At 34.5% G+C, this 20810-nt stretch overlaps 2 protein-coding genes across 2 annotated transcripts in view; both read right to left on the bottom strand.

Moving 5' to 3' along the window:
- Positions 1-520: 520 nt before the first annotated feature.
- LOC135218478 (protein fem-1 homolog C-like) lies at positions 521-2350 on the bottom strand. The gene is made up of 2 exons (XM_064254807.1): positions 1793-2350; positions 521-1665 (listed from the first exon to the last, which is right to left on the bottom strand). Exons 1-2 carry the CDS (start codon positions 1936-1938, stop codon positions 1014-1016), a joined length of 798 nt encoding a protein of 265 aa, XP_064110877.1. The 5' UTR covers positions 1939-2350; the 3' UTR covers positions 521-1013.
- LOC135218169 (ankyrin repeat and SOCS box protein 2-like) overlaps positions 2088-20810 on the bottom strand; it is a 32042-nt gene continuing 13319 nt past the window's right edge. Inside the window, exons 3-5 of the mRNA XM_064254319.1 lie at positions 2937-3084; positions 2573-2806; positions 2088-2389 (exon numbers count right to left, since the gene is read on the bottom strand). Of these exons, the coding sequence (XP_064110389.1) occupies positions 2088-2389; positions 2573-2806; positions 2937-3084 (684 nt within the window). The remainder of the gene's footprint in view (positions 2390-2572; positions 2807-2936; positions 3085-20810) is intronic.

The raw sequence follows: 20810 nt of genomic DNA, 5'->3' as shown, positions 1-20810 counted from the left end.
GTGAGCCTGTGAAGTCGGTGACGTAATGTAGATATAGGCTTAGAATTGCAACAATTAAAAAGTTATTCATTGATACATTATATTATACAATGTTTTTTTTTTTTCTGAAACTTACTCAAAATGTACTTTCATTAATATTGTACTCTAAACCATAAACTATAAAACTAGTGCTAAAAATTTCTTTCGTAGATTTATGATGATAATTTCTCTTTGGATTTAACGTGTAAAACCTTCTGGTAAGATTTAGTTACATAGCCTACTCCATAAAGGAAGATGGCTGCTTGAAGGTAAAAAAAGTAACAGTAAAGTTAAAGGAATATACATATATTTAAGACCATGAGACGGACACATCGATTCTTTCATACTCTTCAATATATTATCAAACTTGAATTTAAACGGGCTTATATAGTCAGTAAGACTATACAAAATAAATATAAAAAATATAAAATTTTCATACAATAATATGTAAAATTACACATAGAAATACATAAAACAGACTTTCTGACATGGGTTACGTCTAACCATAAATGAAAAAGTCTACTTAAGTGTGTGCAAAAGACTTACAGGAAAAAATATATACATTCATACAGGTGTAAATTACAGTATTACAATATACAGTATGTAACAGGAATCAGGTGATTTCATTGGGCAAAAAGTATACCTTATATTACATGTCAACAAACTGCTCAAGTCGAAGATACAAGATGTCCTTGTAAGATATACCATGACTAATAACACACGCTACAGCCAGGCACTGCAAGGAGGTGTGACGAACAACATTTACTAGCTGAGAAACTGGCTGCCCTTGGTCAGCTGTAAAATGCGAGCGTTTGGCCTTGACCATTCCTAGTATCTAAGTGAGCCCCTCTTAACAAGAGGGAATCTGAGGGACTAGGATCAGAGCCCCTCACTAGCAGAAGGTTCAGGACTTCCATTCTGGGGGTGGCAGACATACGTAGATCCGGGTCAACAATTTCCTTCAATTCTTGGGAGGAAGCGACTTACAAAGAAGACTAACCTCGGGAAACACTGAAACCATTTTCAATAAGGGAAGACACTGCATTTTTCACTGTGTGCCGCTGGCAGTCAGAGAAGTCACGCTGTAATCTCGCAAACAACTCCAAAAAATGCGAAATTATCATGCTAAACTGGTAGAGGTGAGAATCGTTTTTCCTCCTTACATAATCGTCAGCATCATTTAATGTGGAGATAATCAGCTCCATTTCTTCGATTCCCTTTAAAAGCACATTTATAAATTCCGTGGCATATTCCTTGGAATTATCATTCCAGTTGTGTGCATTCGCAGTGTTTGTTAGGAATCCAAATAGTTTGGCTAATGATCTGAGGTGAAACAGCCTACTCTGGTGCAGTGGATTCAACTGATTTCGTTGCGTATCGATGGCGTGAACCCATAATTTGATGCATCGTTTAATAGCATAGCTGTCTACATAAGAATTCCCTGTTTTATTAATATTCTGCATTGTTTGCAAGTGACCAGGGCCTAAAATCCTTTCCATCACGAGAAGTGTCTGCAATTGAACTTCTTGAGGGTCTGATTCTATACTTTCTAATTCCTCCAAGGTGTTGACTTCACTGAACTCCCCATCTGAAGGACAAGACGAATTATCCTGGGTTTTTGGATGAATGAGTTCGCCATTGACGTACCTGGAAATATATTGAAAAAAAAAATATTGTAGTTAGCCAATAACACCAAAGTATAATAGATCAGTGCATTCACAGTTTCATACTGAAAAACCTAGTATAATTAAGCAGCAAGTGTTGGAAAACTTACCTCTGATTGATTGCTGATTTCCAGTAATTAACTGTAGCGACTATATCTTGCGTGCTGTTGAAAAGGGAAGCTCCAAGTAGCTCCAATGCATCGGCTTTCTCTTTTCCATATACCAGACCTAGTCTGCGTACCAGATATTCTACCATGTCCCGATGTCCAAGAGAGCTGGCCACAATCAAAGGCGTTAATCCTATCAAAGGGAAGAAAAAGAATAAATAATCCGGAAAATCAAGGAATCTTTAGCTGTGTTCAGTTTAATCTAAAGTTCACCTGATTCCATTCAAAATGGAGATATTTATTGAACTTGGACTAATTCAAATCTTACAAAAAACCTAAAGGTATACATTCCTGGATCGAGACCCTTCAAGCAAGACTCACCAGAATAGTCGGGACCCGTCCGAGCGTTGTGTTCCAGCAACAGTTTCATTACTTCCAGATGTCCTGCCTTTGCGCAGGCGTGGAGTGCGCTTTCGCCTTCTATGTTTTTGCTGTTCACATCAGCGCCCACTTCCAAAAGGTACTTCACGATTTCCAAATGGCCGCCGAAGGAAGCAAGCATCAGACAAGTGACAGCGCGGTTATCAGCAGCCTCGATGTCTGCGGGAAATAGACCGATTTGTCAACTTTGTACTAAAAACAAACATTGTATAGCTTTTTACAACAAAACAAAACGCTTGATATTATAGCCAGCTGCAGTATAAGCCAATGCAATAGATAATTAGTGACAGCAAGTAGTGCTTATAAAAAAAACATTGAAACTAAAATGCAGTGAAAACTCACAGGCCCCGTGTTCCTCAAGAAGCCTGACAATTTCGAAGTACCCAAGCGCACACGCTGCTTGCAGTGGAGTGCCGTTGAAACTGGTTTCGCCATTTGGATTGGCGCCTTTAGAAAGGAGATAGTCAACAACCCAGTAATGGCCATTGGAAGCAGCGCACCATAAAGGACTAACTCCAGACACGAGATCCTTCAGCTGAAACTGCAAAGAACAACAATCTAATGGTATTTCTGATGCTGCAAATGAACTTCTCTTTTTTATCAATATCAAAGAGCTCTTAAATGGAAAATTATACAGGTTTTCAGTCATCATCCAAATACAGAGTAAGTCAGGGAGACCTGTCTTTCGATATTTCAAGTGACTTACCTGAGCCCAGTTCTTCGACGTCTGCTTCTCTGTATTCAACGAGGATCCTGACGCAGTTCGTGTGTCCAAGAAGAGCTGCCGTGCACAGTATCGAATCCCGTCCCTCCTCGGCCCTCTCAACGCAGTACGTAACGCCCGATGGAAAAGTCTGAAAATGCACAATACAAGAATGAGATACCCAACAACATTAGCAACAACATAGGAGAGCCTTTGGACATGCAGCTCATAGGTTATATAACACGCTCCCTCTTGAGCTGAAGCAGATTGAGGATTTAAAGTCTTTCTTAAAGAAACTTAAAGCATTTTTGTTTAATCGATGCTATGATATGGAATATCAAACAGTGAATGTGGAATATACCACCACCAAATAATAATAATAATAATAATAATAATAATAATAATAATAAGCATAGAGGACTGCGTTAACATCGACAACAAAGCACTGGGGCAATATATGAAAACCAGTGAAGACGAGTGGCTCAAGAGTGCATGGGAAGAAGGACTAATAAAAGTAGACCAAGACCCGAAATATACAGAGAAAGGAGAATGACAAGCAGAACAGAGGAATATCACAACAAACCAATGCACGGACAATACATGAGACAGACTAAAGAACTAGCCAGCGATGACACGAAACTGAAGGAATGATAACAGTAGCACAAGATCAGGCCCTAAGAACCAGATATGTTCAAAGAACGATAGACGGAAATAACATCTCTCCCATATGTAGTAAGCGCAATACGAAAAATGAAACCATAAATCACAGAACCAATACAAAAAGAGGAATGAGTCAGTAGCAAAAGCCCTCCACTGGAGCCTGTGTAAGACACCAGCTACCTTGCAGTAAATAAGTGGAGTACGAGCACCAACCTGAAGGAGTGATATAAAACGATCAGACAAAGATCCTCTGGGGACTATGGTATCAGAACAGAGTGGGTGATACGTGCAAATAGACCAGACGTGATGTTGATTGACAAAATCAAGAAGAAAGTATCACTCGTTGATGTCGCAATACCATGGGCCACCAGAGTTGAAGAGAAAGAAAGGGAAAAAAAATGGATAAGTATTAAGACCTGAATGTAGAAATAAGAAGAATATGGGATATGCCAGTGGAAATTGTACCCATAATTATAGGAACACTAAGCATGATCCCAAGATCCCTGAAAAGGAATCTAGAAAAAATAGAGGCTGAAGTAGCTCCAGGACTCATGCAAAAGAGAGTGATCCTAGAAATGGCGTACATAGTAAATAAAGAGATGGACTGCTAAGCAGGCAGGATGCAACCCGGAACCCACACTATAAATACCACCCAAAAAGAAAAATAAATAAATAAACAAATAACTATAATAATAATTATTATTATTATTATTATTATTACTCGTCACACGAGGGCTGATATCCTCTTTAAGATATCCTCTCATTGGTAGTGAATATATACATCTCTGCACGGTAATTATATGCACAAGACGATTCTCGTGAAGCTCAATGTTCATAGCCAAGATTTTTTCCAGTTGTAATTAACTGAGTGATTTCCTTTGACCCATAATTATGAAGAGATGTCTACTTATTTAAACTATTTCATTGCGTGCACCAGCTGCCAAGTACATATACATTTTGTGAAGGTAAAATGGATGGCTAGCTGGTGGACAAGGGAGCAATATCTAAAACAACTTCTGTCAAACACTGAGTAAACATTCATTGCACTGACTGTTCCTTCCTCACAGAACACTTATAGCTCTTTTATGGAATATTTCTCCTTATTTAAAAACTGTAGTTTCAAGTTAATCTTATGTGATTGCTCCAAGCCTTGATTCAGTAAATAGACATCTGTCTCAGCTTTGATTATTTTCATGAAACATGTCAACTTAATCCAGGGAACATGAGCTTTGTTAAAAATACTTATTCATTATCGCTTCAATAGGATGCACTGTTAATAAAATGTCAAGGGAAAGTTAGTATAAATTCGTGTTGGACTCATTACTGTGTCATCACAAGTGAATCTTCTTCATTACATCAAACAGACGAATGAGTGTCAGGTCATACCGTGAATGGGCAAAGAAATTTCCAGATATGATTAGAAATTAAGCGAATAACAGAAGTAAAATAAATCCTAATTAAAAAAAGCTGTTATAAATTTGTCAAAATCGGAGATAGAAACTGCACAGAATGTGTGAGGTGTTTGACCAATTGCTGATAGGTTAGAAGATCATTTATATAAGATAAAAAAGATACTGAACGTATGTGGTGTTTGACCAATTGCTGTTAGGCTAGAAAATTTTTATTTTAAGATAAAAAAAAAAAAACTTATAGATAATTTCTAAAAGTAACAGATATAGAAACCGGCTTTAGTGTGATGTGGTTGTCTCGAAAGTGGTGATGTTCGAATTCAAAACGAGGAAAAGTTGAATAAGTTTAAGATGAATAAAAAAAACAGAACAAACAATATAGAAAATTAGAGTTAACATTCTACGCCGACAAGTTAGCATTAAAAAGACGATAAAGGAAATCTTATTTTTAAATCAGCTACAACAAAGACTGCTAAACTAAGAACTAATTATTTCCTCGATTCTGAGGAGTCAGAAAAAAAAAAAAAGATGAGAAGCTGCTAAAAAGTAAGATCATGAATAAAAAACCTAATAAGTAATCACAGCGGATAGTTAAAAGAAGGAAAACGATTATTAGACCGTGATAGTAAATTATACCAGGCAAAGAGGAAGAGAATGTTATTGACTTACCTTTAAAAAAGGAATTCACGACCAAGAAACTAATAAAATATGAATAGGAATAAAACAAAGTGAATGAAACATTAAAATTAAATTTCCAACAAGGAAAAGAAATGGAGAAACTTCTTGTGAACAGTGACTTACTGACTATGACAAACCAGATAATTTCAATACAAATTTCTCAAATTCTAGAGATAAAGACCAAACCAGGAAATATGTGCAGATGAACTCTCTCAGCTAAACTGTTGAAAACATCAGGGATTGTATGACCATCAATCAAAACAGACAAATCTGATATTTTGTCAAGTTAAAGACAAAGCTGCAGGAATAAACATATTCTCCCACATTAGAGAATGCTCGTCAAGCAGAACGTCTCATGAACTAACAGTTAAATGGAAACAGACTTTGAAGTACGAGAAAATCTGACAAATACCACACCACATCTTAATGCAATACCAGACTTACTTAATCAGCGAAATGAACTATGATTCAATACACTTGCTGCCGAGGTAGAGTTGGGGTTATGTATGAAACAATTAAAATAGGATGAAAAGTGAGTAAAATAAGATTAACGGTGCTATTGTTTTAATTCATTCAATGATGAAATGACACAAAGCAAGCTCATACAAAGACGTTGAATGTAAAATTTCGTGAACAGACCAACGCTGAGACCTGGTCATAACTGGAATAAGTCATAAGTGAAAGTAAAAGGGCTCCAGAAAAAAAGATATTAAGTGATTGTGACTCATTAAAATATACATGAGAGGAAATGGTGAATTTATTTGGAAAAAAGGAAATGCTCAACGAAACACAACACGGAAATTGATGGAGAAATCTGAGTTTCAATAATTAATCAAAATCAGCCAGATGTTATGAAACAACTAAGTAACAAAACTAAAGTGTTGACTTATGATAAGTCGCCTCCAATGATATACGAATAAAAAGTGACTGAAGTGAAAGACTGAAAAAAATAAAAAAAAGTCGATAGCATGTCAACAAGGATAAAAAAAAAAAATTATATTGACGGTCAAAACTAACAACACCAAATGTGTAAAGAGTGATAGACGCAAGAACTTGCTTGGAGGTTGGCTGATTTTGATCAAGACTGTTTATCACGTAGAAAATAAAACATATACATTAACAGAGCCACGGTTCAGAAAAGTCTTAGGAGAAAGAACCTCTTAATACAATTTACCAGACTCTTCAATTCGCCCCAAGAATTAGAATTACAAAGAGACGTAAAGAAAGGTAGAAATTGAAAATCTGTATCTTCGAAGCTATTACAAAAAGATATGATCTGTCCCTGATAAAAAAATAGCTGGAAAAAATGTTGGCTTCCTTGAATCAGCAATTTTATTGATTGAATAATAAAGGATGATTCTTTTATATTTATTCCTAAACGTTGTCAATTTATCTCGGCTAAAAATTTACTCATAGAAAATAAAATTAAACACCGTCACATACAACAACAACAACAACAACAACAACAATAATAATAATACAGTGTTTCCTACTACGGGACGACTTAGAAATTGAACTCAGATCCATGATTAGAATTCACTACCTTATAGCCATGATAATCTAGATTTTGTAAACTATTCTTTACAGCATATTTATCATCACAAAAGCTTATAGATAATTTTTAAAAGTAACAGATACAGAAAGTGGGTTGTATGTTACAACCGGCTTTAGTCTGATGTGGTTGTGCTTCGAAAGTGGTGATGTTCGAATTCAAAACGAGGAAAAGTTCAATAAGATTAAGATGAATAAAAAAAACCGAAACTTTGAACAAACAATAGAGAAAATTAGAGGAAACATTCTACGCGGACAAGTTAGCACTAAAAAGACGATAAATGAAATCTTATTTTTAAATCATATACAACAAAGACTGCTAAACTAAGAACTAATTATTTCCTCGATCCTGAGGAGTCAGAAAAAAAAGATGAGAAGCTGCTAAAAAGTAAGATCATGAATAAAAAGCCAAATAAGTAATCACAGCGGATAGTTAAAAAAAAGGAAAACGATTATCAGACCGTGATAGTAAATGAGGCGTCCAGCGCTAAAACCCACACTCACCACATTTAAAAAAAATAGAGAAAAAAGGCCTTTAAATTTGTAAATTTAAAAAGGCCCTAACACTTTTATTTTCCAAGATATTTTCTTCAGGTTTGAATTTATGGAATGTTTGGGACCCCAAAAATATGATGTTATATATGAACAGAAAATTAGACTGTGCACAATTTGATTGACTGATTGTATAATTTATTGTAAAATTTATGAGCAAAATTAATGCTGAAGTTTACAAAAGTACAGATTACATAATGCAAAATTGAACCATATTCTCATCATCAAAATATACACTCACTTACACCATTCGAAAGAGGAAACGAAGGGAATTCCAGATGTACGATAAAATGCATTTCTCAAATTTGTGGCGAGTGTTGGTTTTAGCACTGGACGCCTCAAATTATACCAGGCGATGAGGAAGAGAATGTTATTGACTTACGTTTAAAAAAGGAATTCACGACCAAGAAACTAATAAAATATGAATAGGAATAAAACCAAGCGAATGAAGCATTAAATTTAAACTTCCAACAAGGAAAAGAAATGGAGAAACTTATTGTGAACAGTGACTTACTGTCGATGACAAACCAGATAGTTTCAATACAAATTTCTCAAATTCTAGAGATAAAGACCAAACCAGGAAATATGTGCAGATGAACTCTCTTAGCTAAAGTGTTGAAAACATCAGGGATTGTATGACCATCAATCAATACTGACAAATCTGATATTTTCTCAAGTTAAAGACAAAGCTGCAGGAATAAACATATTCTCCCACATTAGAGAATGCTCGTCAAGCAGAACGTCTCATGAACTAACAGTTAAATGGAAACAGACTTTGGAGTACGAGATAATCTGACAAATACCACACCACATCTTAATGCAATACCAGACTTACTTAATCAGCGAAATGAACTATGATTTAATAAACTTACTGCCGAGGTAGAGTTGGGGTTATGTATGAAACAATTAAAATAGGATGAAAAGTGAGTAAAATAAGATTAACGGTGCTATTATTTTAATTCATTCAATGATGAAATGACACAAAGCAAGCTCATACAAAGACGTTGAATGTAAAATTTCGTGAACCGACCAACGCTGAGACCTGGTCATAACTGGAATAAGTCATAAGTGAAAGCAAAAGGATTCCAGAAAAAAACAGAAATTAAGTGATTGTGCCCCATTCAAATATACATGAGAGGAAATGGTGAATTTATTTGGAAAAAAGGAAATGCTCAACGAAACACAAGACGGAAATTGATGGAGAAATCGGAGTTTCAGTACTTAATCAAAATCAGCCAGATGTTATGAAACAACTAAGTAACAAAACTAAAGTGTTGACTTATGATAAGTCTCCTCCTGTAATATACAAGTAAAAAGTGACTGAAGTGAGACTGAAAATAATAAAAGTCGATAGCATATCTACTGGGATGAAACAAAACAATGTTCATATTGATGGCCAAAATTAACAACACCAAATGTGTAAAGAGTGATAGACGCAAGAACTTGCTTGGAGGTTGACTGGTTTTGATCAAGACTGTTTATGAAATAAAAGACTGGCTAATGAAAATGGGACCTTGACCTAAGAGATAAAAACCATTCAGTAAAAGATACATGTAAATGAAAAATAGTTATAAATGCTTGCTACAATAAAAGTAATACTTTGACTAGTACAAGATTGTGTTGTGCACTGTCGAATTCTTTGCTGAAGAATTGTAGGTTTTTATTGATAAAGTGGCCAGACTAGAAACGAAACCTTCTCTCTACATAAGGTAACTCGTATTACCCAAGTAGGCAAGTAAGCTCAAATGGTAACCTCTTTAACGTGGAGTCTAGTACGATATATGGGATGTGACTTACATCGCGAAAATATCCCAGCCAAAGTGTACTATATTTACATAAAATCACGTAGAATATAAAACATATACATTAACAGAGCCACGGTTCAGAAAAGTCTTAGGAGAAAGAACCTCTTAATTCAATTTACCAGACTCTTCAACTATTCCCCCCAAGAATTAGAATTACAAAAAGACGTAAAGAAAGGTAGAAATTGAAAACCTGTATCTTCGAAGCTATTACAAAAAGATATGATCTGTCACTGATAAAAAATAGCAGTCAATTTATCTCGGCTAAAAATTTACTCAGAAAATAAAATTAAACACCGTCAAATAACAAACAAACCAGTACGAAGCATTTTATGAAATTAATTCATCACCAGACCTACATGAAACTCAAACCTCGATAATTAAGATATAATAATGAACAACAACAATTAGATGGACCATACAAAGTATATATTCCCTTGGAATGATGTTTTGTTACAGCTGAACTGAAATGACTGAAAACCCAAATCAGTAAGCCTAATCTTATCCATTATTGAAATGGAGAAGTGAATACATGTGAAAACTTCACTGTTGTAAGTGTTTCCTACTACGGGACGACTTAGAAATTGAACTCGGATCCATGATTAGAATTCACTACCTTATAGCCATGATAATCTAGATTTTGTAGACAATTCTTTACAGCATATTTATCATCATAAACACGAGCATAAATACCAAAAAGTATAGTTTTGCTTACCCTTGTGACGCATACAAAAGAACCGTCGATTTTGTCCATCTTGGCGAATTTAAGGAGATAGAATTTCAACAGTTATATAAGGACTTTTGCACCAAGCAAGTCTTGTATCACTACACTTCAAGGAAACTTGTAACTGATTATTTTTACCCAGATTGGGTCTATTTATACCAGCTGGGCATAGGGAGAGGCGGGGTCAACTTGAAATGTCCTTAATCCCCAGACCAATTGTGACCCGGGCAATACCAAATCTTATTTCACTCATCCTTATAATGCTCCTTCGGTAAAGGAAATAGATTCCTTTCTGGGAAAGTATCCTATTGAAGGATAATCAATGTATATTGAATGAGTTTTAAGCAATAATACTATTTAAATTTGTATGGTGAATATATATTTTGAGTGAAGGGTCCATGATGTGGCAAGCGCGAGGTAGAATCCCACAGAGTGCTCTGATTGGCTGAACGAGTCGTGACTCGGGAAGGTGTGACCAATGGCCGCGATGGCAACACGACAGGAAGCAAGCATCCTATCTCGACACACGCGGACAGGAACGCATAGTAAAAATGAAGAAATTAAACATATGTGTAATTTCATTTATATTTATGTATAATGTGTATGTAGATACAATAACTTATTTTCAGCTTAAAATACCAAATTCTATTGTCAGAATGTAACCACAGCCTTCTGTAACACCGGCTTATGGCCGCCCCATTGACTTTACAAGAAAAACCTTTGTGTAGTATCTATTCATTATGTTTTGATTGGATATACTTATATATATATATAATATATATCTCTATATTATATATATAACTAATATCATATATATATATTTATCTTATATATATATATCTATATATAATAATAATACAGTACTTATATATATTCTTATATATTCTTACTTGTATATGTATATTGTATATGATATGTATATGTATATGTATATAATTCTACGTCACATTTTTTCACGAATAAAACATTCATTCAATAGAATGCCTCTCACATTTTTAACCAGCTTTTTTCATTATTTTCCTCCCTTCATTGTTTAGGTTACTGATAGACGCATTCAGGTAATGGTGTTCATCCATTTACTTATGAATACCTAAATCATACTCGAGGAATGCAACTAGAACAATCCATTTATTGATAGCAGAAGCATCTCCATGCAACGCCCCAGCCTTAAGATCCGACGCGAGGCAGAAAGATCCCTAAGGTCTTCTTGTAGAAGACTTTGTTCGTTGTCTTAGATTAAGCTGGTCTTATGCCAGCACGGGCTCTTGCTCAGAGAGAAGCCCGTAGGAGACCCATTCAACCGTATGAAACAAAAACCGTATGAAAGAAAAACGTGGGCACGCTGACAGGAACACATAATAAATATGAAGAAATTAAACATATGTGTAATTGATATATATTTATGTAAAATGTATAAATCCACAGTAACTTATTTTCAGTTTATGATACCTTATTCTACGTCATCATTTTACCACAGCCTTTTGAGAATATAGTCATTCCAAAATGAAAAGAGCTCTCTGGCAGGGTTGTTTGGGTCCGCTCCACGTTTGTTTATTTCCGCATATCTGCCAAATCTATAACGACAACAGAGGTAAAATAATTTCTCCATTATAGATATCAAATATCATCTTTTTCGTTACGCAGAATTTTAAGTCAATTACATAGCTTCACGATTGATAGCTTTTTTATGCAATAACAGGAAACTGAATCAGATTTTCTATCAACGTGGCATCTTATTTTGGTGTTGCTGCTGGCAATATTTCAAACCGCTCCACGTCGGTTTAGTTCCACTGATGAGCATCTTTAAGTTTGTCTCCAGGGAAGCACTTTTGGTGGTCACGGTATTTGTATGTCTGGAAGAATTCCGCTTTTTACAAATATCTTGATTTCTTAAAGAATAAATTGGTAAATAAGGAAATATGAAATGAAGCATAACATAGAGTAAGTTGAACGAGTGAGAAAATAAACAATCTCTCTCTCTCTCTCTCTCTCTCTCTCTCTCTCTCTCTCTCTCTCTCTCTCTCCCTCTCTCTCTGACAAAAGAAATAATTGGAAACAATGACAGAATATTGCTGGGACACGATATGGCAAATGAACAAGAAATATATCACATCTTTCTATAGCATTAATTGAATACTTTTTCTTTCAGGATGTGCTGACACCGAATCCGTCCAGGTAAAGGTAATTCAACAGATGATCCGCCCATCTGGTGTCGTTCGGCTTGCCCAGACTTGCTCAGACTAACAATCACAGGTAATAACGAACACTCTACTTGATTCAAGAATGTTCTGTATGAAATAAATAATACTAGTAAGTCAAAATTTTGCTAAACATATAAAACCAGTTTAATAAATTTGTGTCAGTGAGCAATCAAAAAAAAGTTTCAAGTATGCACTGCAGTTACTTTCAAAATCTTATTCTGATGAAGTTAGGTCATTAGAAATCAAAGCTGGGTTTATGCATATTTCCTTTATGGGATGTAATAATCTCAGACCACAGAAATTGTCATATGATACACATAGATTTGAAATTTGAATCAAGTAACTCACAAATATCCTGTCTAAATTTCATCCTTTAAAGACCAGGAGTCAATAAATTTCAGAGGGGAGTCATAATTTCGTCTACGTTAGCGCCTGATCTTTTTTTGCCTTTCATTTGAGACTGTTCTGATTTGTTAGGACAAATATCAAATGCAGACTGGTTAGAGCAATGCTTTCCAAAGGTCTTTTTGACCATCTTTCTGGTAGTACTCGCTGACTGACTTGGCCTCTCTCTCTCTCTCTCTCTCTCTCTCTCTCTCTCTCTCTCTCTCTCTCTCCTTCTCCTCCAAAACAATTTTAGAATGTTTAGAAAACTACAGACCATAGCAATGGTGTGGATCGGTGTCATATTTTGAACAACAATGATTTCACTTTCGTTTCTTTGCTGGACTTATTCATATTTCGATGCCTTATCACCATATACCCTACGTACAATTTTATTACAGTTATGTATTTATTATCATTATTATACTTCTCCACTTGAATCCTGATTCATTACTTATCACGAGGCGTCGTGTAAAGACGAAACGAATTGGATACCCATTATAAGTCCTTTTTTTTTTTTTTTTTTTTTTTTTTTTTTTTTACCAAGGGAGGGTGGCGCAGTGGTGCAGTCGGGATTAAAATACCAAAATACCCGTAATCCCCTGACCAATGGGCACCTTCCCTTGAGCGAGGGCTCTTGACGTCACAATGGTTACTTGACCCACGTGCTTGCCCGTCTTGACGACGCTTCTCGAGTCTAGAAAGTTCCAACTTTTAGATACAGTAACTTCCGTCAAAACACTACTATGCCAGCAAGGATTAAATTGAGAATATATGATCAGAAATAAATCATATTGAATTTTATACGAAGATTCATTATTTTTTCCTTTTAACGTTCATAAGAGTATTACTATTTGAATGTTTATGCCCTGGCAGCTGGATGGGTAGATGAGTGAGAACTCTGATTGAATGAGTGATATATGACCTCAGCACCCTTGGATCCTGACCTAAGCACCCGTTGAAGTCTCCACACACCTCGACCATTTCTCATGGGTCATACTATGTAGTATACATAGTATGACTGTATATATATTCTGCCTTTCAAAATGAAATATCAGTCATTTAGTTAAGTATGCTGTAATAAGAATAAAGATGTAGGAAATTCAATATTTGTTGCTAATACTATTTTATCTAAATCAACATCAAATCGATTAGGAAACCAAGATGAAGATCGAACTGTGGCATATTGTGTTAGCTCTCTCTCTCTCTCTCTCTCTCTCTCTCTCTCTCTCTCTCTCTCTCTCTCTCTCTCTCTCTCTTATCCTCATATTATGATTCTCACTAACTTTCGTTTTAGGAACATGTTGTTGATGTCTGTTTATATCAACTAATATATATTTTGCAGTTTCTAAGTTTGTGAGAAATTATATATTATTAAAGGTTATAATTCTGCACAATAATAAAAATCAAGTCATTAATTGGTTTAACGAAAAATTTTGCTGTATATTTTATAGACGGAATTCACTTAGAAAACTGCTACAGATAATTCCGACCAGTATTTTACAGTGCAGTAAATAACAATCTCTCTGCTTATGAGACATCAGATAAAAGTAAAAATTATTTAGGAGACTGAAGAGTCGACCAAAAAGCTGATTGTAAAAGCTACACTCTCTCTCTCTCTCTCTCTCTCTCTCTCTCTCTCTCTCTCTCGCTCTCTCTCTCTCTCTCTCTAACACACACGCACAAACAACCACACATAAAACGCTAGGGTTGTCTCCTATCATTTTTTGAATTTCACTCCATCACTCTCGTAAATTTGCACTAAACATATTCTGCATGCTCGCGTTGCATTTCAGGGTAAAAAAAATCATTGTGGTTTTAATAAACGCTTATAAAAAAAAAGAATGGAAGTATGATATTTTTTTATTTTTTTTACATTCAGATAATTAATATGATTACTGTTAATTTAGCTAAACCCAAAATGTGAAGCTTTTTTTTCCTTAACAACAAAAGTATGAGATCAAACAAATTATAAAACCCAACTCTCTCTCTCTCTCTCTCTCTCTCTCTCCTCTCTCTCTCTCTCTCTCTCTCACTCTGCTTCCAGCACAAAATGCTCTGTAAATATTTGAGCAGGGAGTTTCTTTCAATCGAAAAGTTTTTGTTTTATTAAAATATTTGCTGATATTTTATCTGTTCAGTCAACTGATTCCAAATGAAAATCTTGTCTTTGTATTATGAAAACATCAAGTGCCAAATATTGTCTTGTTACGAAAATCGAATAGGTACTAATATATTTTGATCGTAATTACATATCAATCCACAGATCTGACGTTTAACAGTGGTTGTATCTATATTTGCCTAAAATACTGGAAAAACATTAGAATATAGTATTAATTGGGGCGATCGTGTAGCACTTCCAGTCCATTTTCCAGAGAAGGAAGTTTATTTTTGCTCAACATAGAGGAGTTGACGCATGTATTGATAGGAGGAATGAATTTCAATATTTGGGGGAGTAAAGGTCTGATTTTTTTTTTTTTATAATTCTATTTTTCGCATAAACTAGATACTCAAATCAGCTGGAATATCTAGAGTACCATTTTATTAGACTAACATTCTCTCGCGTGTAAATATTTTAACTTAATACAACGTCAATAAGAAGTTTATAGACTCAAGTGAAGATCAGCTTCACCCACATTGAAAATTCCTACTTTCAACTTGGCGCCAAGTAAATGCAGGACTGCAAGAAAAAAAAATGTAGGCAGTCGTCCGTTGTCACAGAGAAGTATAAAATGATTATGTTTTTATGTTGGCACATGAAAATATAAAAGACTACACCTTATCGGCTCCTACATGTACTTCTCTGGAGTTTTGAAGGCCTACCTACCATTCCCGTTTACCCCTTTTAATCCCCGCGTCTGTTACTGTCTCCTGGGAACAATATACTTCTGGTTGTTCTGTATTGCCTCGACTTTCCTCCAGGTCTCTGTTTTTCATATAGGCCTAATTAAGTCTCTTTCTGGACCATTCTTGGGTTGATCTCTTGCTACTGGACTCTTGCACTTTTAATTTACTTCTTTTGGGTTAATTTACTTAAATATATTTGTAAATTCCAAGCTCGCAGAAGAGAGAGGCATAATTATCAATAGGTTACACAGCTGGACTTATCGGCAACTATTTAGCTTATCATCTATAAATAATATAGGCCATTGTTTTTCTCCATGAACAGTATTTATAATATTTTTCTATTCTTATAACATCTTTTCTATACGGACTTAGTTCAAGCTTTGTCATTTACTCGTGATATATCATTGTTTTTTCCTTTGCTTGGATGTCATACCCGATGAAAAATGTCAATGTATGTTATACAGTCTTCATAAAGGTTTGTCAAAACAAATATATGATTACTTGCGCTATGATTGTCATTTATTTGGTATTAATGAAAAAACACAAGAATGTCACGGCTGTATACGTATATATTTATTATTGCATATATTATATACTCCAAACATTGACTAATACTTATTTTTTTATATTAGTAAATCAATTTTGGGAACTAAATGAATATTTACATTTTATGATTGGTACTAATATGAAGGACGATTAAGCGACTGAATACCTTTCCCAGTAGGAGGTTTAATCCCGTTTGTTCATCGTCTTTATGTCCTGAGGTCAGCTTAACACCTGAGATAGGAACTGGCAGAGCTGGAAATTATTGTTGCTACGTTTAAGAAGAAACGTGTTGCTTTATTGTTGTCAAAAGCTAGAAAATTACGAGGGCTTTTAATAAGAGGCAGAATTTGAACAGAAATCTACTATATTTCAATGTATAAAAACCGCTGTCTTCATATACCATACAACGTGAATTGAAATATTTCATGTGGCACCGCCGGTCACCGCCTATGGAGTGTGACTGATATTTGAAATTAAATACCTAGTCTCATGCATTTCACTCGCCTCTTTTTTTTCAGCTAATTTCAATATAAGTTTAAGTTAAAACAAATGAGTGTAGTTTTCTAAATTGTACAATTTCCTTTTAATTACCAATGAAATTCTACATTATTCCACGCGTTCTTACGGTAGCAATTATAAATGATATAATTCTATACTGTTAAAACAATGGTATTGTGGTTATAGTGCTGGTGTCATGCGGTCGGACTCTCTCTCTCTCTCTCTCTCTCTCTCTCTCTCTCTCTCTCTCTCTCTCTCTCTCTCTCTCTTTTATTTCCACGGAGACATGCTTTTATCCTCATAATATAATTCTTAGTAACTTTTGTTTTAGGAACACATGTTGTTGATGTCTGTTTATAACGACTAATAAATTTGTTGCAGTTTCTCATTTGTAAGAAATTATAAAACTTTAAAGGTTCTAATTCTGGACAATAATAAAAATCAAGTCCTTAAGTGGTTTATTGGGAAATCTTGTTGTACATTTTATAGACAGAATTCACTTTAAAAACTGGTACAGATAATTCCGTCCAGTATTTTACAGATAAAAATAAAATTATTGAGGAGACTAAGAGACGACCAAAAAGCTGAGTGTAATAGCTGCTCTCTCTCTCTCTCTCTCTCTCTCTCTCTCTCTCTCTCTCTCTCTCTCTCTCTAATGCTTGAGTTGGCTCCTATAGTTTTTTTAATTTCACTCCATCACACTCGGAAATTTGCTTCAGAAATATTTTTCATGCTCGCGTTGCATATCAGGATAAAAAAAATCATTGTGGTTTTAATAAACGCTTATAAAGAAGAATAGATAGATAATAATTTTTCAATTTTCTTCAGATGATTAATATCATTACTGTTATTTCAACTAAACCCAAATTGTGGAGATATTTTTTTCTCAATAATGAAAGTATGAGCCAAACATAAATGATAACCCCCCCCCCCTCTCTCTCTCTCTCTCTCTCTCTCTCTCTCTCTCTCTTCTCTCTCCTCTCTCTCCACTACGCTTCCAGTACAAAATACTCTGCAAATATTTGGACAGGGAGTTTCGTTCAATCGAAAAGTTTTTATTTTATCAAAGTATTTGCTAATATTTTATCTGTTCAGTCAGTCAACTTATTCCAGATGACAATCTTGTCTTTATATTAGCAAAACATCACAGTCCAAATATCGTCTTGTTGCGAATATAAAATAGGTACTAATATATTTAAACGGGATTTCATATAAATCCACAGATCTGACGTTTAGCGGGGGTTGTCTCTATGTTTGCCTAAAACTTGGGAAAAGCATTAGACTATAGCATTAATTAGGGCGACCACGAGGTACTGCCAGTCCTATTTCAAGAGATGGAAGTTGGTGTATTTTTGCTGGAAATAGAGAAGTTGACGCTATGTATTGATAGGACGACGGCATTTCAATACTTGGGGGAGTAAAGGTCTCAGATTTTTTTTTATAATTCTATTTTTCACATAAACTAGATAATTAAATCGGCTGGAATATCTAGAGTATCATTTTATTAGAATAACATTCTCTCGCATGTAAATATCTTAACTTAAATAATGTCAATAAGAAGTTTATAGTCTCAAATGAAGATCAGTTTCACCAATACTAAAAATTCCTACTTTCAACTTAGCGCTACGTACAGATGCAGGACTGCCAAAAAAATATGTAAGCTGTCATGTGTAGTCACTGAGAACTTTAAAATTATTATGTTGGCACACACACCACACATATATATACACACACACACACTATAATATATATATATATATTATATATATATATATATATATATATATATATATATATATATATATATATATATATATGTGTGTGTGTGTGTGTGTGTGTGTGTGTGTGTGTGTGTATATATATATATATATATATATATATATATATATATATATATATATATATATATATATATATATATATATATACAGACAGACAGACAGAGAGCGTGGCATATTATACATGGGTTACACAGATGGCATTATCGGCAGCTATTTAGTTTATCATCTATAAATAATACAGTCCCCCGTTTCTTCCCTTTCATAAAACTTTTACATCCTTATTTCTTCTGTTCTATACGGACATAGTTCCAGCTTTGTCTTTGTCAAAACAAATATATGATTACTTGCGTCATGAATTATATATCTTTTATTAATAATTAAACACTAGAATGCAACGGCTGTAAACTTATAGATTTATTACTACATATGTACACAAAACTTTTACAAACAATTCTCCATTTATATTAATAAATTAATTTAAGGAATTGAATGAATATTTACAATATGAAGGACGATTAAGCGACTACCTTTCTTTGTTGTTCCACTTCTTTATGCCCTGAGGTCAGCTTAACACCTGAAATGCGAACTGGCAAAGCTGGAAATTATTGTTGCCATGTTTAAGAAGAAACATGTTGCTTTATTGTTGTTAAAAGGTAGAAAATTCCTATGGCTTTCAACAATCGACATAAATTGATTAGAAACTAATTACATGTGCATTGTATAAATTACGCTGCCTTTATATACCATACAAAGCGAGTCGAAAAGTTTGATGTGGCACCGCCGGTCACCGCCCATGGAGTGTGAATGACATTTGAAATGAAATAGTCTCATGTATTTCGGCTTACTAAAATATAAATTTTAATCAAAGCAAGGGAGTGTAGTTTTCTAAATTGTATAGTAATTTCCTTTTAATTACCAATGAAATTCTGCATTATTTGACATTATTCTACATTATATATGGCATACCATATAAAACTATGGTATTGTGATTATAGTACTAGTAATGCGGTCGGACTTGGAAGGAAACACCGAATTAAGATGTCAGTGACCTCAGTAGCACAGTTCGGACAGGGAAGGATTAGCAGGGTCCAAGGCCAATGGCAGGGTCGATGTCAGTCAAAGCTGTTTCTAAAACTGGGTTCCTTCTACTACTGAACGACCTTCCTTTCCCCTCAGTTTTTCGGTCGCCTCACGTCTAACGACCGAATTTTTCAACTGTCACTCAAAGTGCCGCTTAAGCTGTTACTAACTTTATTTCGCTGTTTCTTGTTTGTCTGTCTTCGAGTAATGAAAACTTGTACTTAAACTCCATAGAGTTATGCACTTTATACCTGTTTTTCTACGACGATAACTTTTTCGATGTTAGTGTCTGCATATGACAAGTAATTAAGTACTACAGTTTTTTTAACATTATAATAATCAACTTATTGATATTCTTGATAAGTTAACGATTCAAAAAACATATATAACGGGTGATTTTGAAAATTACATGTCTCATACAATGCAGTCATGAATACCTGCCTCTTAAAATAATATACCGCTCATTTCATTAAACAAGTCTATAAAAACAGAAAATACAATATATGTTGTTAAAGCAACTGCAGCTAAAAATAAAATCGATTAAGAGAAGAATGGAGGAGAAAACAGCAGAATTTAGCAACACTGCTCTCTCTCTCTCTCTCTCTCTCTCTCTCTCTCTCTCTCTCTCTCTCTCTCTCTCTGTGTGTGTGTGTGTAGGGAAACATGTTAATGCACAAGCGTTGGCCCAGATATCATTGTAGTAGTTCAGTATCGCATGAATATACTAAAACATTAAATAAAACTCTAGTCATGTAGATATACACATCTACACCAAAATATAATCAATGTGAGTTTTTAAGAAAGGAATAGAAACGGTTTACAATTTTCATTTTCAGATGCATCAAATCATTATGACCGCTTTCATGGCACTACAAATATAAGTTACTATTTCATTATCCTGAATACTTTCTTGGATAGTTTGATTTTCTGCAGTCCACACCAGGGATACGACAGAAGTTTACTTAGGAAACCCTTTTCATTTATATTCAAGAGTTTCCTATTTAAATTTTTATAATTTTCTTATATCAAATGCATAAGTCTTCTATATGCAAGACTATATTTTCCTCGTAAACACTGATACTTTAGGTGTCATTAAATATTTGCCAAAAGAATTTCCATTTTATTTATTAAATTCGACAAGCAAGGTAGGAAATATTAAACATA

This window comes from Macrobrachium nipponense, chromosome 9, assembly GCF_015104395.2.
Source record: "Macrobrachium nipponense isolate FS-2020 chromosome 9, ASM1510439v2, whole genome shotgun sequence".
Taxonomy (NCBI): Eukaryota; Metazoa; Arthropoda; class Malacostraca; order Decapoda; family Palaemonidae; genus Macrobrachium; species Macrobrachium nipponense.
Note: the sequence above shows the minus strand (reverse complement) of the source record. Positions and strands in the feature narration are given on the sequence as shown.